At 50.9% G+C, this 21,679-nt stretch overlaps 1 protein-coding gene across 3 annotated transcripts in view; it reads left to right on the plus strand.

Annotated features, from left to right (window-relative positions):
* The first annotated feature begins 2,075 nt into the window (after window positions 1–2,075).
* The window catches only part of nrp1a (neuropilin 1a), a 64,055-nt gene continuing 44,451 nt past the window's right edge, over window positions 2,076–21,679 (plus strand). For 2 of the 3 annotated variants that reach the window (XM_030099437.1, XM_030099439.1), the window contains exons 1-2: window positions 3,510–4,256; window positions 5,487–5,661. In XM_030099437.1, coding sequence (XP_029955297.1) covers window positions 4,154–4,256; window positions 5,487–5,661 — 278 coding nt within the window. In that variant the 5' untranslated portion in view covers window positions 3,510–4,153. Of the gene's footprint in view, window positions 2,631–3,509; window positions 4,257–5,486; window positions 5,662–21,679 lie in introns of those variants that run through there. The other variant, XM_030099438.1, reaches the window with a different exon arrangement.

Raw genomic sequence — 21,679 nt, forward strand, 5'->3', positions numbered from 1 at the left:
AATCGCTTCACTAAACCAGCACAGAGAAGCGAGGCTGAGGACTCCTCACCAGCTCTGACGCCCCCTACAGGCCAGAAGGCTCCTCACCACACACACACACACACACACACACACACACACACACACACACACACACAGCTGCAGGTGGAGGCCTGTGCTGCACAGGGTGAGCTCCAGCTGCTATGTGTGCCAGGCCGGACCCCGCGGCTGCAGGGAGAAACCGGGTCAAGGGGAGTTCCAGCTGAACGGATCCTGTTTGAGTTTCACTTCCTCTGCGCTGGAGAGTTACACAAGAAGACCGGGACGCGTCCTCCAGCCTCTGGTCCTGCCCGGGCTCTCCAGGAGTCTCACTGTCAAAACAATGAATCTTAGAGCGTTTTTTTAAGAAAATTCTTAAAAGCAATGTGTACACCCATGTCAAAAGATACATGCAAAATACAGATATTTATTTATTTATTTATGTATTTATAAATAATTATGAGTGATCAATTTGTGATAAATACATTATTAATTAATAATACAATTCTAAAATAAAAATCATAATATTAATAAATCTGGTTATAATAAATAAATAAATAAATAAATAAATAAATAAATAAATAAATAAATAAATAAATGTACACACATCCGTGTGTGCACATGTGTGCACCGGCCCATTGTCTGGGTGTTTCCCATCCAGGTGGTGGTTTCAGGTTTTTCTCTCTTCTCAGATAATCCAGGTTTCTTCCACCATTCAGGAATTTGTCGTTTCAAACTTGAATTCAGTTTGTCAGTCTGTATTTCCATTTGGATGGGCCGGTTACTTTTGGAGGATTTATCTTGTTTTTTAAGCGCTGCTGGCTCATAAGAAAACATGTTCTTCTTGGTTGATCTAAAACAAAAGAGCAAACGAAACACAAGGTGGATAGACTGGATGGATTAGATGAAGTGTGGGTGACTAAAATGAACCTCACTGATTAGTTTGGTCTTCTAATCTTTGGTTTAATCAGTTTTTGGTCCACTAAGATCCTTTTTTTAAGTTGTTGGAACCAAATTATGAAAAAAAAAACCCAATAAATTTGTCCGTTTGAATTATACCAACTAGCTCAGTTCCTCTTTCTAAGATAATTCATTTCAGGCACATGACAGTGGACAGTTGACATACTCATGACTTTTCTTTTGTTGACCTGACTGTGATAAAGCATAAAATGTGCTCAAACCAGTGATCAAACAGGAAACAGAGGAGACGCATTCATAATACACACTTATAGTGAATTCCCGCCTGCTTTGTCCTGCTCTGCAGACACACTCGCTCTTTCCCTGCCATCTGTGCTGCTCATTCAACAGTCTGTTCACACCGAACCCTGTTAAAAGTGTTGAACTGTGTGTGAACGCATATAAATAACAACAAATAGAAGGACTTTCCCACTTTTCAGGCACAGTTTTGCAGACTTGACTGGTGTCTCGAGTAAAGCTTTGGGATGGCAGAGTTTCACAGGCTGTCATTCAAGAGGTGGCGTCTGTGTGCGTGTGTGTGTGTGTGTGTGTGTGTGTGTGTGTGTGTGTGTGTGTGCGTGTGTATTTTTGGTGCAGGGTGAAGTGGGTGACAGACAGACGGATTGTTCAGACACCATCAGAGAACAGCTCCTCCGTTGTGCCGTGCGTCGTGCGTCGTGCGTCGTGCGTCGTGCGTCCCTCGGGCCTCAGCAGCCTCTATAATAACAATATGATGTTGCAGCAGGGACATAAAGTGTGTTTTTATTACCCAATTCACATCAATGCATATTTTAATCTCTTGTGATATAACTTTGTTGTTGCAGTGGAGTCACTGACTGGATATAAACCTCAGTGTGTTTATCATAAATGTGCGTGGGTATTTTCAGGCTGATTGAGAGTACACTTCCTTTCTGGTGACTCCTTTGCGCAGCGGCGCCCTCCAGTTCGCGTGTTTTGAGTCTAATGTGACTTTCTCTGTGAAGGCTGGAGGACTAACATCAGAGGCAGCTGGACGAGGAGATCTGCGTATCGATCGCAGGGACGCACGCGCGACCAAACAAACGCGTGCACCCGCGTGCTCATCCCCTAGTAAAGGGGCGTGTGGAAGCTGGCGGGGACTCAAACCCTCCGCATTCTCAGCAGTGGAGGAGCCGAGGACGGTGGCGCGCGGAGACCGGAGGAAACTTGGACTGGATCAAGAAGGACTTTTTATTCCTAATTCTTTAAAAAAAAAAAAAAAAAAAAAAAATCGTCTGGGGGACCGTGTAGCTGTCTGACTACACGGGTCGGGCTTGAGAGCTGAATGTGGAGCACACACACGGAGGGAGAGCGTGAGAGAGACCCGGAGAGAGCCGCGGAGAGGAGACGAGTCCGCACGCCGGAGAGCAGAGCGCGTCTCCGGGCAGCGGCTGTGCGTCTTTACGCGGACTGACGTGGATCGATCCGCGCTGCTGTATTTTCTGGCTCCGGTGGGATTTCAAACTGTGCCCAAGTTGACTTACGTTTTTCTGAAGCTCTGAGGGAAATTTTAGAGTGATTTCTTAAAGACCGGAGTGGGAGGAAGCCCCATCGGATCGCGCACACTCCGCTCCACGCATGCTGGAGGTGGAGAGAGGAGGGCTGGATGCCTGCGGGTCCGCGAGTCCTCAGCACAGGTGAATGCAGCCGATTTTCTCTCTTCTCCGTGGATCCAGAGGAACATGTAGCGCACTGAGGCGGTCATTTAGCTCATGATCTGCTCTTAATCTCTCACAGATTACGACGCGTTAGATTATTTATCATGCGCTGTAATCTATCGGGGGAAAACAAAATCCAATTATAACTATTTGTGCAATTTGGTTGTGTTTATACAGGATTCTGCAGGATTACAACGCAGAGGCTGCTGAGCCGGCTCCGCTCCTTTTTCAGTGTGAATGTGTGCAAGTGTGTGTGTGTGTGTGTGTGCGCGCAGTGTGACCCAGTAAGGGCAGCCTTGAGTAAACGACTGGAGGCTACCATAATTTACGCTTTAATTGATTCCCTCTAAATTTCAGCGTGCCAGTTTTAATGGTGTCACTGTTGTGGGGCTCGGCTTTAAACAATCGGGCGCATCTGGGAAGCCGCTGGAGCACAAAAGCCCCCAATCACAGCTGAAAGGAGACACTTTTCACTCTCTTTTTGAGCTCAGAAATAGAGGTGGGCCCGCAATACCCGCTGCAGATGGGCTTTCTCTTGTTTGGGCGTTTTAAGGGAGTGGGAGACACGAATGAGAAGTTGGTGAGGTGATTCAGAGATAAGAACGAAGCAAGAAGAGGGTTCCTGCGGAATTACACCTAAAATATTAATTTAAAAAAATCAGTTATTGTGGATAACAGCTCAGACGGTGCGTTTCCATGTTTCCGTGCGGAGTCCTGTTGTGTCACTACATCTTCCAATAATGTCTGGCTCCTTTTTGTAAAAGAAGAAAGTGGGAGGGGAGTGAGTAAAAGAGAGGGAGAGAGAGAGAGAGAGAGTCCTGTCACTTGCTGCCGCTGCTCTGTGGCTCAGTGTACGGCTCCGCTTCCATATATAAAGACGCCGACATAGGTCGGTCTATCTGTAATCAAGCCAATCATCAGCCTCTCCAAGCTGCCACTCCGAGCCTATAGAAGCCGAGCGGTCACATTTTTGGGGGGAAAAGGGTGTATCCGTGTCTTCACAGTCTTATTTGTACCAGCAGCGGCGGCGGTTAATGGTCACATTGGGGAGGAATGTCCAGGGCGCACAGCCGCCGCTCGTCTCCACATAACCTGCTCACATCTCTCTTCTGTCTCTGCGCTCCGCAGCCGTGGATTACATCCTGCCCGGGCATCGTCTGACGGAGTAACGGACGGAAAGTAAAGCTTGGGCTGGAAGTGGTGTTTTTTTGTTCTTCTTCTTCTTCGCAAATTTGGCGTCTTCTTGTTGCGTTTTGGAGAGGATATGGCACGGAGGGCGCCGGGGAGAGGAGAGCAACCGGCGCAGGCGAGAGGAAACAGGAGCTGAATGACAGGATGCCAGCGACCTGAGCCCCGCTCCAGATCACTCCCAACGCCGCCCCGAACAGAAGAGACACCTCTGCTCAAGGAGAGAAAGAGAAAAAGAATACACATCTCGTCTTTCGGAGGAGTCTACTGCTGGAGTTTTTGGTTTGTTTGTTTTTTGTTTTTGTTTTTTTTGAATGCGTAATTTTATTTTTTCTGGCGATAAAACAAGGATGCATTGTGGATTAGTCTTTATCCTGTTCACGGGAATCCTCTTGGTGGTCAAGGCTTTCAAAAACGGTAAGTGTGACATCTGATATCTCTATAAATAAAGATTTTGTGTACTCTGCAAAGCTACTAATCCTAATATTTTTTCTAGAGATTAGCCCTCTCTGATCTCCGCTGATCTTTGGGCAAACGCGCAAGGCGCTCACCTGCCCGTTTCCCCAATCCCTCCCATCCCCACCGAGACTTATCGATTTAGTCACACTTTTTGTATTTATCTGTGATTTAAAAGTAGGCTTTCTCCCTTGTGTTGAATTTTATTAAACATACAGTTTAATATATTTTCTGTTCGGTTTCGCCTCCTTAAAGTCTTTTTTAACACCTATTTTTTATGTTGTTAAATGCTTCGCAATGTTTGCCAGACCCACACAGTTTATTGTGAGATGCGTAACCTCAGTTTAATCCGATTTACTGAGATCAGAAGTTTCAGTGTCTCTGCTCAGAGTTTTGAAAAAGTTCAATAAGTCAGTCCGAGTCTTCTCCGTGCGCCTTCAACGCACATTGATTCCGACTTTAAATATTTCCACGAGACGAAAGCGAATTTTGTCCTGACATTAAATGTAATTTTTTAATTTAAAAACACTTTCTATCTTCTCCTGGGTAATCCACCGTTGTGTTCAGCTCACATTTTGTGCAGCTGTTTAGAAGAACGGGCCTTAAAACTTCCCCCTGAGCTTCCACCTGCACCCAATCTGTTATTATTATTATTATTTTTTAATGTTTCATCATTATTTAAACGAAGTTTATTTTTCTTATTTTAAAGCACATCCGACTCGGCTTTAACGTTGCGTTAGAAATTGTAGCAGTTGTGAAAGCGAACATTTTCACTTCTTTCAATGCATATTTTTTACTGCCGTCATTTGTGCTATTTTTACTCGGTTTTGATTGTTTAAAACTGGATATACACAGTTTATCCTGGATCTTCTCTTTAAATCGTTCAGCACAATAGTGCGTAAAAATGCGTGTATGTGGAGGAGCGGGTCTCTCAAGGCCGCTCTGTTTTGTTTCCAGTAAACAGCCAAGGCCGGTGCTCGTGCTCGTGCTCGTGCTGAACTCGGTGATTCATTCACACTCGGAGTGTTTGCGTCGTTTTCACGAAACCTGAAATCAGCATCCAGAAATTACATCATTTAACCCAAATCCGCGTCGGCGCGTAATCCGGCGCGCGCACGAGCTTCAGCCACGGAATTGTGTGTCCTGCTTTTGTTTCTCACCCCCTCCATCTCTCTCCTCGCCCTCGCGCAGATAAATGTGGAGGCAACATCCGAATCTCAACCGCCAACTACCTCACGTCGCCCGGGTACCCCATGTCCTACACGTCCTCCCAGAGGTGCGTGTGGGTCATCTCGGCTCCGGGTCCTCACCAGCGGATCCTCATCAACTTCAACCCGCACTTCGACCTGGAGGACCGCGAGTGCAAGTAAGCAATGCCCCCTCCCGCTCTACCTCCAGGAACAGACGTGCTTTGGGTGGGGTGGGGGTTGGTTTTTTGGGGGGGGCTCAGATCTCAGGGGCCTCCATTCGATCCAGCACGGCTCCTTGGCTTTTTATTCTATTAGTGAAAGGAAGCTATTTATTGTGCGCGCTTAATCCCTCCATTAGACCTCATTTTGGAAGCATCGCTCTGCGAGGTGTTCACACACACACACACACACACACACACACAAACACACAAAACACACAAACACAAACCATCCTCCCGCGTTTCTGTTTGTTTATATTTAATGTACACGCATGTGCGCCATTCAGAAAGAGTGTCAAAGCGCTTGTGTGTGTGTGTGTGTGTGTGTGTGTGTGTGTGTGTGTGTGTGTGTGTGTGTGCGCGTGTGTGTGTGGCCTCCAATCTCTCATACTCACGCACACACGCTGATTGCACGTGAAACTGCGCCATCTAGTGTCGGCGGCGCCCCTCCCGGCCGCGTTCATGTGGTCCTGCTCTGGCGCTACATAGGGCGGCAGGAATGTCTCACCCCTGCCATTTGGGTTTGGAATGTCCTTGATTTCTCGTCTTTGTGGAGTGAAGTCACCGGGGTGTAATATCGATTCGAGCTGCTGTGCTTTAGCAGAAGTGTGTGTGTGTGTGTGTGTGTGCATGTGCGTGTGTGTGTGAGTGTGTGTGTGTGCAGAGGAGGGGGTGAACCACAGGGCCAAAACCTGACTGGAGGCCATTAACTCTGCATTCTGCATGAAGAGTGTCTGTCTTAATGAGCCCTTCCTCCTCATGTTAAAACCAAACAAGTGGGGGAACCAAGCAGTGACTCCTTCAAAAGGAAAATCACAGCTCATTCTAATCAAGCAGTCTCTTTATTAGCGCTGCCACATGTGTGATTTTTTTTTTCCTTTCCTCAAACTGCCGTGTTCTGACGGCCTGTCACGGATCCTTATTTGACTCGTGAGCCACGAGCTGTCGCACGCGGCGGCGGCGGCGGCGGCGGCGGCTGAGCGGCTAACCTGTTGTCAGATAGACGGTTTAAAGGCGGTGAAACTGGAGACGGACAGTAATGTGATGAGCCCGTGTGGTGCGGCTGCCCCGAGGTGAGCCTCGCCTGGGCAGACTGCCTCGCTCTGATTGCCTGTCTTTCAGCGCGTGTGTGTGTGTGTGTGTGTGTGTGTGTGTGTGTGTGTGTGTGTGTGTGGGTGCCTCGGCCCTCTGTCTCAGCTGTTTGTTTACGCTCCAGGGCTCAGGAGAGTACAGGGCTTTGCAGGATCCTGTTACTGTATCCAGCGCTCCACCCAGAGCCTGGACCCTCTTCCTCCTCTCTCTTTTGTTCCCGGCTGAAAGCCTCCCTCTCTCTCCCCTCACTGGTTCTGTCTTTTTTTTTTTTATTCCCGGACTTGAACCCCACTTTAAGTCTCTTTCTTTCTCCTGCTGGAGATTTATTGCAGACAGATCGCTGCTGTCCTCCACAGGCTGGATGCTGCTTGACTCTGGATCTCTGGGTCCGGTTTCAGCACCGGAGGGACTATTAAACTGCCCGAGAGCCTCGGTTTAGACACCAGCGGCAGAGGAGGGTGGCTGCAGGAACAATACTTATGTTAATCAAATTAGTCAGGAATGAATTTCCTGTGTCTAAACACACTGGGAAGGAGGAATCCAGACCCTCGGGCTCAGGGAAGACTCAGAATCATTTACAGATTAACTCTGTCATTCAGCAGCCTCTCCCAGGACTCGTTTTCAAGTTCAGACACAAAACGTTTTGGAAACAAAATGTACATTTTTGTAAAATAAAAGCCTCCCAAGGTGGTACTTTGTGGAAACTTTTCTGAAGTGACGTGTTTCCTCCTGGAGTGTTGTGGTGTGGACGGGGTCTGGGTTTAGTTGGTCCCCGTCTCCGTCCCTCTGGTGGTCTGTTCCCCTGGTGGTCCGTCCCTCTGGTGGTTCGTCCCTCTGGTGGTCCGTCCCCCTGGTCATCCGTCCCTCTGTCGTGCGTCCGCCCAGCAGCAGCAGCAGCTTCACGCTGTGTGGAAGCAGCCGTGCGCTCAGAGGAGTAGAAAACACTTGACTGGAGGATCAACTTTACAAACTACTGTGGCGGACGGCCGTGAAACCGGAGTCAACAGGGTCACCCCCCCCCCCCCCCACCCCCCCACCCCCACCACCATCACCATTTTTAACTCGGTCTACCGTTCCATTTTTAATGTTGCTCATGGAGAGGCTTTCATGGGACTTTGGTCGAGGCTGAAAAGACGAGCTGGACAGTGCAAGCCATTTTTTCATTTTTTATTTCACCCCCCCGGTTGTAAATAAGCGGCCTGCGTAACGTGAGAAGGGCCTACGGGCTAATCGGTGGAAGGCGTGTCGTAGGTAACCGGTTCCGCAGACAGTCGGGACCCATCAGACTCCCCGTCGCAGCTCCACTCACCAGATCAGCCCTTACATAATGGAAACTGATGAGAGCCAGAATGGCTTCCTTATCTGATGGACCGGCAGGAGTGGGCGGGGGCGGGAGCGCCGGCGGTGGCGGCGGCGGCGGCGGCGGTGGTGGGGTTACAATGCATGCTTCAGTGCACTGCCTTGCAATCTAATTAGCGGGCAAATGGAACACACATGCACCACATGTTCCTCCAACATGGCTCTTATCAGCAAACCAAACAAGAAGCACTCAAAGTGCTGCTCGTAAAAAGAAAAACAAGTCCTGGCTGAGTGGGAGTCAGGGCGGCGGCGGCGGCGGGCTTGTTGCACGTGTGCACCCCTCCGCAGGTTTGTTTGGGGAAGTGCAGAGGCCTGTATCCTGAGAGCTCGGCGGAGGAAAGCACTCCATCAGGGAGATAAGGAGGGGACTGGGTGAGCCCCGCCGTGGTGAATGCGGAGTGTGTTTACCTTTCACGCTCCGCTGTAGACTTTCACAGAGGCGCAGGGTTTCGGGGCGCCGCCCTCGCTCGCCTCTGGCGGCTAATGAAGTTGGAGGCGCAGGCACAGCCCGCATCAAGGCAAATATTTGAACTCAATTCGCTCTGAAAGGCAGCGGAACGGGCGAGCGAAGCTCAAGTGAGAATGTGAAGTAAATAGATATGCTTTCTCCGCGCTCCCATTCTCTCGCTCTCGCTCGGCCATCTGATAAAGCCTGACAGGCTCGTCTGGCGGCGGCGGCTCCGCCATCCGAGGGAAAACCCAGGTCTGAATCCAGACAAGTGACGGGCAGGCTTCACATGAGACTGAAGGGCAATTTATCTCATTTAAAGCTCGGAGTTTGAGCCAGAAGTCTCCTAAAAGTTTACTTAAACAGCGCCTGGTAATCTTTCATCCTGAAGCTTCAGGCTGCGCCCTCCCCCTCCTCCCACCGCTCGCCTCGCTCCAACTTTCTCAACCTCCCGTGTGTTCTTGACAACGATATGAATCATTGATAGCATCGGAGTTGCTGACCGGACTGAAAAGCGCTCGGCGCAGTGAAAAGCCTGGCAGTCGGCGAAGACCGGCGGCTCGGCAGGGTCAGAAGCTGGAGGCTGGCGAGGAGCTGCTTCCATTTCTTCGCCTCGCTCTCTGTCTGGACCTCACACATTTTCCAGCGTGGATGGAGGAGAAGCGGCGGCCAGACAAGGGGAGATATTTGAAGAATGTGGGGGGAGTGAAAGTCCACCGGAGCCCCCCCTGCTGTGAGGTGCCTGTAGCTCAAAGCTTAGGAAAGCACCCTGTTTTCAACTCGTAGCCCCCCTCCCCCCCCTCACAGCTTCTCTTCCACCTCCTGCTGCTTTGCCCCTGTAGAGCCGCCGGGCCTGCTGGGAGGGCAAACATTCTCTGCTGTGTCCTGTCTACAATAGACATCCTGTCCCCCTCCTGGCATTCAGGACGGGGCTCAGGACTGAAGAGACGACTCACCGAGCTCCGCGTTGACCTCCGCTGTATCTATAGCCGACCCCCCCGGCCGTCATGTGGACTCAACAAAGAGAGCCACCTGTTTCCACCGAGCGACCGTGGGGGGACAGAAGGGGCTTCGGGGAAAAGATCCAGTTGGCCAGGTCTTCTAATTCCCTTGTTGTGCTTCCGCCCCATTAGCATGTCGCATGTTTAAAAGCAGCAGAGCTTGGCACAGCTGGGGGGAGCAAAGTGCAACAGCTCCCCTTTACCCCCGTCACGTCCTCTGCGAGGCCAACCAGAGGAGGCGGGCCGTGCGAGTGTCTAACAGGAGCCGTCATGGAGGAGAGTAAATAAATCCAGCCTGTTTTTAAACGGGGCTTCAGGAGCGCCGGCAGCTCTTCAGGACGGGGGAGTGGCGAGACGCTCCGGGTTGACACGGCTTGTTGGACGTACTTGGGACATTTATTTCTGCCGTCAGCGCCGTCTGTCTTCCGTTAAAAGGCCGTGTCACTGAAGCGTCCACGCTGGCAGGGTTCAAAGCGGCGCCTCCAAAATAAGCTCGGAGGAACAGGGCGAGCAGGGGCGACGCCGCTCCGCGAACCACCGGCAGAAAACAGCTGAAACGCTGCACCTGCTATTTTGCGGAGGGATAGACTCCCACAGTTTGTAACAATGGAAATCAAATTAGACCTGAAATTACATAGAAACAGCGCACCTTGAAGAGAGCTCGTCAGCAGCGTCTCGGAGAGCAATCTGCTCTGAATGTGTCTTGTTTGCACTTCACGCCAATTATGCCCAACCCCATTCTGCGAGCGGGAAACTTTCCGAGACAGGCGTTCTGGATCTTAAGCTCCTATCTGAAGCTCATCAGCCATTTGCAACTTGCAAAATATAATGTTGATGAGGCTGGTGAATCACTCGGGGAGACGATTATTCGTTTGTCGCCACCTCAGCGACCTTCGAAATGAGATACAGCTCTCCCCAAGTCAGCACTCATGTAGAAAAAAACATTTAAAGCAGTTTAGAGAAGAACACAAATAAAAAGGTAGACAGCGGCGGGTTATCTGTGGAGCTGCAATAAAATACAAGCTTGCATAAAAGTGACTAAAATACTAAACTTTAAAGTTTCGTAAGGAGACAGAAACCTGCTGGAGCTCATCAATACAGTAGATCTGAGTGAAAAAGTCGTCACATGGTCCAAGAGGAAGCCGCAAAGCCTCTCCTTACAGCCAGCAGTCCTCCATAGTCACCAGTAATTCACTTTGTTGTGTGGTCGATGCTTTAATGCAGTCAAATTTCCCGGTAGGACGGATGAAACAGTCCAGCTTCCAGCTGATTTCCTTACAGCAGGGATGTCATTTATAAAACCCGTCAGCTGAAACCGACCCCCAAATAACCAAGAACATTCTAAAAATGTCCTAGTTAACATTGTTTTTTGGACGTTTCAGTGCATTTTGCAGCAGAAAGTAGCATTAAAATTGGCTTTATGTTGAGATTGTAGTCATTTTCACGAGTAATTGTCTCGATTTTACAAAAAAATGTAGACATTTTCGTCACATATTGTCTGCAGCACAACAAAGAAAAGATTCCATTAAAGGTTATCATAACACGAACCTGCTTGATTCATTTGTTTAAGGAGTCGTTAAAGTTCCGTCTCAGATCTCACTGACCGATACTTTATTCTGTTGAGGCAGTTTCTTCAATCTCTTCAGAGAAACTCAACCATGTTTGTGAATCTGTTTGACTGGACCGATGAACCCAGCATATGACCCGTCTGAGATCAGGAGTCCAGCCAGAGGCTCCGCCACGGCGCTTCTGTCCAGTTTTCATGGTAAAAAAAACTGCAAATGAAAGCCACGCTGCCGATAAATTTGCAAGTGTTCACCTTGCTAATTAACCAGAGGGTATGAGAGAGGAAGCAGGCAGAGATGTTGCGCCATTAACCTTCACTCTCATCTTCCTCGCGTCTTCAGAACACAGAGGGTCACTCCCTGGCTAATGAGCAGGTCTGTGCACATGCGTTTCTGCTCTCATGCACTTCCACGTGCGTGCAGATGGGTGACCGTGGCGGCTGAGGGTCTCTCTCTCGCTCTCTCGCTCTCTTTTTATCCACCGGTGAAGCGGTTCACCTTGGCCGCGGCTTGGAAGGGCAGCCTGATTGAAAAGCTTTCTGGCCGTGGCATCTGCCATCCTCCCCGCTGCTCTGTCACCGCTTTGATTCATGCACCGCCCGACCGCAACCGGGAGGCGAGCCACTCTGCCGCGCTGCAGGGAGCCAGGCCCACTTCACCGCCGAGGAGGGGGGGGGGGACAGGAAGCCAGAACGAGAGAGGAGACCAGGCTCATGAATAACCCGCTGGATTTCCCGTCTCGCTCGCATATCTGCGCCGGCACAAAAGCCTCTCGGTCTCACGTGCGCGCCCGTTTTGTTTCCCGTCTCGCTGTGGGAGTGAGCGACTCGCGTTTGCCAGGCGACAGCGTCCCCGAGCTGCTTCTGGCTCGACTGGTGAATTCTCCATGCTTCCTTTTTCCAGCCCCAAACCAATACCACCTTCCCGATATGGAAGTTTCCCCTGGAACGGCGCTGCAGCCCACACGGCTCAGTCAGTCAGTCGCATGCTCATTTCTTTTTTAACTTCTTTATCCGAAGCAGATTGCTGGAAGAGGCGCCGTATGGCAGGGCTCGTGATTAGAGGACAACGTTTGGTAATCTCAGCTCGCTATCTGGACCCACATCTACAGCCCGTAAGAAAATTCATACTCATTTTCCTCCCAGTGTCGATGAAAAAGCATTAAACACTCAGGCTGTAATTCAATTATGCGTTTCTGTTTCCAAAGGACAGTTGGCAGCGCGCTGCGTCTCCCCGTCACGTAATGAGCAACAGGTTTTCCTCACTTCCCTCCTTCTCTCTCTTTTCCTGCTGATCGTTTTCTGTTTATGAGGTTTTATGGAAAACAACAGGGAATGTCCAGGAGCGTGAATGAAGAGGGAACAATCGGAGTTTGTGGGTGGCAGCGGCGTGGGGGGTGGATCCCTGCCTCTTTAGCCCCTCCCACAGGCAGACCGGGGTTCTGGACACTTCTAATACGCCGTGTCCGAGCTTGTCAGACATGTTTGGTGGGCCGGTCTAACCTTGAATGATTGTGATTGATGCGCCTGTGGTCCTTCAGCAGCTTGTTTGTTGCCCCAGCGCCCGTGTGCTCGCGGGTCCTCAAGGGTCTGAGGGGGGGCTGGTGAGCGCCGAACAATCAAGCCGTTCCCAGGAGAGGCACCGGGTGAAGCAGCCTTTGCAGCAGCGGAGGTGGGGAGGCCCGCCGGAAGCGGAGGCCTGTCCTGCTTCGATCTGCGGGGTCATTCTCGGTCACTGCGTGTTGCGCACGGCGGGAGCACGCCGGCTTCTGCTGGCCTTCCCTCCAACACTCAGCGCTGCGTGGTTCCACCGGGGCAGCAAGCAGACAGTGATTGATGGGGCGGTACCCCACCGCGCTCTGATTGAGTTAGGCCCACTCACAATCCCTCGCTTTGTTTGCTCTTAGCTTGATCTCTCCTCGCTAAATTGCCAGCATTAGTTGTGGTCTTTTTTTTTTTCACCGCAGCCGCCGGTGCTTTTTTTCTCACGGCCTTATTTCTTTTGGTTTGATGGTAGTAATTGTAAAGCGGGAGTGTATAGTCAGCCTAACAGCAACCTTTTGGGCATTAACTCAGTCGGGTAGCTCCGATGGTATTATTAGTAGCCTGCACCTCTGGCGCCTGACCGGCCTCCCTGGACGACCTCTGGCTGCATCAGGATAACTGACAAGAAGTCGCTTCTCCAGCACCCATACTCCCTCCCGGAGGGTTTTACCAGAAAGAGGGAGGAAAACACCACTGGACAGACGGCATGATTTGATTGAAGTGGAGGAGTCACCTTGGGCCTGGGAGGCTGGCAGTCACAGGCCGGCCATCAGCACTTAAATCAGCCCCGTAATGCCAAGAACTCCACCTTTCTCGCCCGACTCCGGGCGGAGATGTACGGCTTGGCGGGCAGCCCTCACAGCACGGATCTATTTGGCTCTCAAAGTGCTTGCATTGCTGGAAAAAAAAAAACTGGGCTCTCCGTGCACGCTGGGAACAATGCAGCTATCAAAATGAAATAAAGCAAGATGTTTGAAGCTCCACAGCCTTCAAGGGCCGCTCTGCATTCACAGGAAACAGGCTAATTCTGGCAGCTACTGATAACTTGGCCATGCCTTGTTGTCTGTATTTTTAGGTCCTGAGAAATGGAGCTTGTCATGACGTTATCAGACGCTCGGAGGTCAGCTGTGGCTGATTTCGGACTGTTTGTGCAGACTAAATACACTGACAGCAGCGATCCTGGATCTCCACGGCGTTCCCTTGGGTTCTGCTGACCGGCCTTCTCGCCGCTCGCCGAGCAGCAGCCTGTTTGGCCAGATGACCGGGTCACGAGGCGCCCGGACCTGCTCCCTGGCGCCCCCTACCCTCGATGGCTCCACGGACTCCGGGGAGGGAAGAGCAGGAGCAACGCCTGGGGGGACGGATGGGACATTTAATTGATTAAATCCCAGTGCAGCTATTATTACCGTTGCCCTCGAGCCTCCTCGCCACTTCATGTAAAGTCTCCACACCGCTGAGCCGGTTCTCCGCTCTCACACCTGCACCTGTTGGCCAGCTCCCCCTATCAGGCATTGGCACTGTTTCTCCTCTTTTGTTCCTTCCCTCGCTCTTTCAGCAGCTCCAGTCTTGCCTTCTGTATCTCCCTCAGCAGTTTCCTTTAAACGCACCAAACACCACATCCCACCCACACGGCGCTCTTGTGTCTCTTCCTGCCTATTGTGGAGAGGCGAGAAAGTTTTGAACAGCACCCAAAGGCTTTACCTCTAGCTGACCCCAGCCCGGACACCCCCCCCCCCCCCCCCCCCCGCCCCCGCCCCCGCCCCCCCCTCCTCTCTGCCTTCTTTGAATGCTCGTTACTCGGTGGGAGCTCCTCGCTGCATCGGGAGCAGATAGATGCTTGCCGCTGTGCGAGCTGCTCAGGGTTTCGGGGAGGGCGTATAGTTGATGCTGTAGGGTTTCTTCTCCTCCACCATGAAGCGCCTGCCGGGCTAATTTTACTCCCATGCTAAGTTCAGTGGGTCACTGGCTCGAGGTTGTTTACGATTGTGTGTCTGTGTCCCTTATGTTTCTTTTTGTCACATGGTTCCTGCGAGCCCGACCTTGATCGTGCACGTCCGAGACATGCAGTCATGCACAGGATATCCAGTAATAGTCCGCCCCCTAACAAGCACCCCTCTTTCATGACAGACCCAGAATAAATGGGACTCTGTTCTTTGACCCCTCCGATCAGGTCAGGATGTCTGTCGCGGTCTCCTCAATCAGAACGTCACAGTAACATGACCAACAGGCTTTTGTCGGAACGAGACAGCGTCCAGGTCCACTTGAGGTTCCAGTCCAACCCAATCAGAACAGTGGTTGCCTGTCCCTTTAAGAGCCAGGTCAGAGGTCACACATGAAACACTGCAGCTCTTCAACCTTGACCTAAAGCTTTATTCTCCAAATAATCCAGGTTCTAAGCCAACGTGCTGCTAAAGCGCCTGATAACATTTCATAACATTTGTCTATTTAAATACCTGAAAAAGCCCAGCCTCCTTCATTTAACTCGGTACCGCCGCTGACAGGCGGCACATGGCCTTTGCATATAGAGTGGGTTTTTACTGCTGCAGCAGTTTCAGTGTGCTTTGCATGATCAGACACCTCCATATCCTGTGAGAGAAATGTGAGGTGAGTGTTCTCCATGTGTCTTCATCGCACAGCGAGTCCAGATGAAGCCCCCCCCCCCCCCCCCCCCCCCACCGCCGGGGTCCATGTACTCATGTCAAGCCATGAGTTGGCAGAGCGATCAGGGAGGAGGCGCCAGGTTTGAAGACGGCTGTATACAAGCGGTCCTGCTGGGCCACACGGCCCTTTGTCCCCGGCCCGGTTATTTTTACCCTTGACTTCTCGTTGTTGAAGCGGCGGCGTATCATCTGAGCCCTGCCACCGCCCCCTGTGGAGGACTCTCTCCTCGCTCACCTCTGCCTGCCCCTCTCGCCCGTGTAATCAGAGATCCTCTCAAATGTCAAGGTGGGACAAATGGGAGCCATTCCCTCCTGTAATGGCCCCAGAAATGGGCTGGAGCGCTTCACTTTCCCTCCCTCTCTCTCTCTGAGAGACAACACACAATGCTTTTTACCCTTTCTATCTTTCTGGCTTTCTATTCTTATATCTCTCAGAATTTCACTCAAGCTGTCTGCGTTTCTTTCTTTTTTCTTTTTTTACAAAGCCTTTTGTAAATCATATTAAAGTTTCGCGCTGAGTTGCGGACGGGAGACCTGATCAGCAGAAGGTTAACAGCTGACAAAGTGCTCAGCGGCTCACAGTCCGAATGAGTCCAGCCGTCATTAATCTGCTGTGAAGAAGCGATTCTTTAATTCATCTGAAGGTCCGCTAGCTGCATTTGCAGAAGCATACGTTCAAAGTGTGAATATTAATATCCGAACACGGAGATGCTCGTAGAACACCGCTGCATGCAGACGCACTTTCATTTCCGAAGCTCGCCTACTCGGTGAAAACTGCTAAATATGTATTTCCATTTAGCCACGAGCGGTTTCTTAATTGATTGTACTTACGCACTCACACACTCCTGATAACAAGATGTGTGATATAAAAAGAGACGAGGGCCACATTCGCAGCGTTAATACATACCGAGGAGTCATTTTCTATTTTTATTCCAGAAGAAATTCCTCACGTTTCAGTGAGAACACAGCCGGGGATTTCGGGGAATATCTGATTAGCATGAAATCTTCATTGTTTCCTTATTTCTTCAGGCAAGAGTAAGAAGGTCATTAGTGCTTGATCCATGTTTCTCTGTTCATTCGGTTTTAGATCATTCTGGCTTTTCTACAGTTGAATGAAACACTATTAGCTTCCGATATCCATGAAAGCTTCAACATTTTATATTCAAGACAAATAAAATGTGCAGAAATGTGTGGGGACTTTCCCAAAGAACCGCTCTCTCTTTTCAGTCCAGTCAGGCGTGGGAAATCTGTGGTTGGACACACCGAGACGTGAACATCGGGGGTTTTCCTGGTTTGATGTTAAACTTCACTGCAACAATGTGATCAAACACAAAGCTCTGTTTTCTCTTGTGTCTTTACGAGGCATCGGACTGTGCCGCAAAGTTTTACTTTCCTTTAAAAACTAAATACAACAAAGCAAAAATGCATTTGGGAGGAACTGAAACATGTTCTTCAAATGTAGCTGTCGTGTTCCTGCTACATGGTTGGCTGCATCCTCCTACCGATACACACAACAGCCAATTTTAAGTTAAAATCTTCCAGATAGGTGACAGAGGGGACTGAGGACAGAGCAGGGTTCTAAGTTTTGTTGAGTTTTTCATGCAGTGTTTGATTATTCTGTAAGCATCCAAAGGGAAATCAGTCTTTCAAACATGAACCAGCTGAGGGAGGTTTCTGCTCCTTCCAGTGAAAAAACAATCCGATGCGAAAGTTTTGATATTGTTCTGCTGTTCAGGGAAAAACCCGAATCAGGGTTCAAATCCCCTCCGACGATCTGGCTGTCCTGTGTTTCTATGGACCAACCTCAGCCGGAACAGCAGGAAGTCTCTTTCGGTGTCTCAGTTTTATGACAGCTCTCGATGTTTGTTCAGATCCCGGTAATCACGTTGTTGTGAGCGATTTGTCTCGCTTCCTTCGGTCAATAAGAGAAGGACGTTCACATGCATCTATGATGAAAACACACACTCTGCTGTGACCCTGGAGGCCGGGTCCCAGTGTCCCGGTCCAGAGAGTCAGCTGGGCACACCTCAGCTCCCTCAGGGGTCAGAGGGCACCGGACCCTACATGTGAGGTGAGCACAGGCAGATCAGCCTGCCGACAGTGGGGGCTTTTGTGGTCCGCTTGCCACCGCCCCCCCCCCCCCCCCACCCCCCCCCCCCCCCCCCCCCCCCCCACCCCCACCCCCACGCCGTCAACTCTTGAGTTCACACCCATGTGAGCCGGGTCTGTGCTGAGCCGAAAGGACCCCCCTCGGGCAGAAACCTCCTTCTGTCACTTCATGCTCATATTTCTCAATAAAGGATTATTGTGTGTGTGTGTGTGTGTGTGTGTGTGTGTGTGTGTGTGTGTGTGTGTGTGTGTGTGTGTTGCAGAGGGAAGGGTGGGGTGCAATAATTGGGTCTAAACAGCCCAAATTCATTAATTTGATTGTTGGCGACAGCGGATCTCTCGACAGTGTAATTAGGGCAGCTAATGGATGGAGGCATGCTAAATCCATCAATGCTAATGATAATTGCAGTTTAGGAGAGCGAGTGTGGTTTCGCCAACGTGTGGCCGAATCACGAACAGCGACGGCGTCTAAAAATACGACGGTTCCGAGTGGAACGGCGTGGGGGTGACACCCAGAGAGGGCCCAGCGGGCGGGGCGGCGGCCCAGCTGCGCTCGCCGCTGTGGCGGCGGGCGGCGCTGGGTGAAGCCTCCCCTCGCTGCAGAGGCACCACCTCAGAAGCCGTCAGAAGCTGGTGGCTTTTCCCGCCGTGACTCGCCACATTCGGAGGTCGTCAACGCCCCGCAGTAATTTTCTGAGGATCCAGAAGTGATGGTTCATCATTGGAAAGGGTGAAGACGGTCTCCTGCCTCCTGAACGCCTGGCGGTGAATCTTCTGCTGGAACGATTAGGTCTTCCCGTCAATAAAATTCTTAATGGCTGCGAGTCAATTAGGGTTAATGTTTTTATCTGAGAACATTAAGACGTAGACCTGGTCTTACTGCCCGTTTTCAGCATATTTCGCGGTCCGTCCAGGCGAGCCGGGTCATTGCAGCTGGCCAGCTGCCTGAGAAGAAGACCTGTTGTTCCAGGTTGGGGTTAATGAAAGCGGTACGCAGTCGGGATCCGGCGCCGGGTGGAAAGCCGAGAAAGAGAAACAGCCCTGTTTCGGCGAGCTGTGCCCCCTCCAGGCTCAGGAACAGTAACGCGGGGATCAGCTTGTCTGGGCCCCCTTGTACAAACCTTAATGATGTTTTTGCCGGGGCTCCCCAGTGGCGGTCTGTTGGACGGCTCTCGTTGAGACTCCAGATCTCCGGGCCGGAGTTTTCTGACAGCTTGACAAGAAGGTCCTTTTTCCCCGCTAACTCTCTCCGGGCCTTACAAAGCTGTCCCAAGTAGGCTGTTTGGGCATTTCCAGCCGTGTTAGCCGGAGATGTTGTGACATGTTGTAGGTGACATGTTTTCATGCAAAGTCAAGTTGTCCGCTGTCAGCAGTGGACAGAGGAATGCTGGGAAAAGGGCAGGGCGGCTTGCAGCTGAACTGTAGAGCAATAGTAAAGAAAGAGCTCTTGTTCTGGGGGTTTCCACAGCCTGCTCAGCTTATAAATGGTCTGATTAAGAAATCCCACCAATTGTGTGAGGCTTATATAGTCTGTCATAGCGTTATTCCATTGCCTGAGATTGTATTGCTTTTGTAGAACCATATCAAGCAGACATTTATAGAGGGAGGACAGATTATTTCCATGGGAAAGCTCCGGGCGATATAACTGTTATATTGTTAGGCCGGCGGTTTGTCGCCTTCTCTTTGGCTTTGTAAGGAGGCCTAATGTTCTCGTTTGACACTGGCGGATTGCTTTCTCTCTGTGCCTGAAGAAAGAAGGCAGGCTAATACATTTGAGTCGGTGAAGCGAAGGTCGTTGAGAATTACATTCGCCCCCTCACCGCTGCCGTCGCCACCCTCCTCCTCCTCCTCCTCCTCCTCCTCCTCCTCCTCCTCCTGCTTTCCCTCCTAACTCTCACTTTCTTTTTCCCTTTAATTTCCCCGCTGGATTGGCAAACGGTTTTTACTATTAGCACGGCGGTGGGCAGTTCACAGTGCGTGTGTGTAATTATCTGTGTGTGTGTGTGTGTGTGTGTGTGTGTGTCTTGTGGAGAGTCAGCCGGGCCACCTGGACCCAAAGCAGAGCAGACAGATAAATAGGAGTGTGGCTCCAATAGATTGTATTGTCACCGGGGATAACAGCAAAAACAACAGCAGGGAGCAGCGTGGAAGGTCAACACGGCGGCGCCTGAGGAGGAGGAGTCTGGCTCTAACTGGGCGGGCCGGGCGGCCTTCCTCCAGACTAAATGTTCGGTACTCATCCCGTGTCGATGCTAGCTGTCCCGTCATCCCGATGGACTCAACGTCCTCGTGTCCAGGGCCCACAGGTGCTTAGAGCCGAAGAGTAAAGCTACATTTAACACAGCTGGCAGCGAGAGAGTCTTTCAGAAGGCGTCAGACTGCCCAGCCAAGCGTCCCCCATAATGCCTTGTGGATGATAAGGGCCGGGATGGATCTGGAGAGCAGAGCGGAGCGTGTGGACCCGCTGGTGCAGAACCAGCAGAGTTCTGGCTGACGCTCCAGTCATTTAGCCACAAATAGAGACATTTCGGAGGAGCAGATCTCTCGGTTCCGCCCCTCCCAGCGAGGACCCCCCTCGGGGCGTATTCTCTCCTCCATCTGCATTCCCCCTCCTGCTGCGCCGTCTTTTACGAGGGCCATCCGAGTTGATGATGCGCCGGGGTGAAAACGCAGTAAACAGCTTTTCTGGAAGCGCAAGCAGTCGAAACAGACGGAGAGATCACTGTTTTCTCCTCGTTCGAGCAGCGGATGAAGCGCCTGTGAGGATCGGCTCCACCAAAACATGAAGACGTCTGACTCCTGCCGTTACGCTGCACACCTCCCTCAACGGGCACGCCGCTCTCCGTCAGCATGCATGCATTTGCACATACTGGGCCATACTGTAGACACACACACACACACACACACACACACACACACACACACACACACACACACACTGGCTCAGCTCCTTCAGCTGTGCTGCAGCCTGCTCCTCTCCTCCTTCATCTCACTGATGCATTTCAGCATCAATTTTTTAGGCGTCTGGCAACGCTCAGCTTTTGGCAGTTGTGTGTGTGTGTGTGTGTGTGTGTGTGTGTGTGTGTGTGTGTGTGTGTGTGTGTAGTGGTGAGGGGGGTTGCTGCACAGACACAGGCTCTGAGGTGAATTATAAGTCTGCTGATAGAACGGAGCAGGGCCACAGGAAGATTGATGCTCTCAGCTGGGAGCTGGGAACCAAGAGATGGAGAGAAGAGCAGAGGAGGAGAGGAGAGGAGGAGAGGAGGAGAGGAGGAGAGGAGAGGAGAGGAGGAGAGGAGAGGAGAGGAGAGGAGGAGAGGAGAGTTTTATTCTGTCAAAAATCTCAGTCTTTCATCTGCCTATAAGTTGTAAATGAAGGAGGCAGTGATGGCAGCATGCATGCCTCCCGGTCCTCCGGGACCTCCTTAAACTGAATGATGACGGACTCCCTGGCCGTTTGGCTGCACAGGGGGACGGTGGGCCTGTAAACACCATGTGAAGCTCGTATTTTCGCCGGGCCGCAGCCGATAAAGCAGCGGAAACAAAGCGGTTCTTGTTGAAGGCGGCGGCTGCAGCCGGCGGCCCGTCGGGGCGAAGACGAGACCAGGTCTGGAGTCACGGAGCTTCAGAGCGGTTTGAGGAGAAATGAATAAAAACCAGTGTTCCCAAGTCACCGTTTCTAATTCCCAGATAGCCTACAGGAAACAGCTCTGCAAGCCACAGTGGTGTGGCGCTTTCAGACTTGACCTGTTGGATGTAAGATGGTCCTTCCTGCATGTGTCCACTGGAGACAGGTCTGCCAGGAACAGTTTCCATTTTTGGAAAAGAAAAACTTTTCAGCTTTGCAGTAAATGACTGACTGAACTGAGAAGTGAAACCTGAAACCCAAAATGCAACAACCAGCCTCAGCTCTTCTGGTCATATTGGTCATACAAGCTTCATTCTGAACACTGTTCACTCATCGCTCAGAAATACTGATACTGCTCCATGCTCTGTGAGAGCAGGCTCCTCCTCCCACACCCCGGATCCATCATCAATGATTCAAATGAACTGACTGAAGGGGGAAATGTCTGAACTTTGACAGTTTTTCAGGAAGATGTTTCAAAACATGATGATTTTTGCATAGAATGACTGAAAATGGAGCTTTTTTCTTCAGTAGAAAACCTTGAACTCTAAAAATTTAAAAGATGGAGGAAGA

The sequence above is a fragment of the Salarias fasciatus genome, chromosome 9 (genome assembly GCF_902148845.1).
Source record: "Salarias fasciatus chromosome 9, fSalaFa1.1, whole genome shotgun sequence".
NCBI classification, from domain to species: domain Eukaryota; kingdom Metazoa; phylum Chordata; class Actinopteri; order Blenniiformes; family Blenniidae; genus Salarias; species Salarias fasciatus.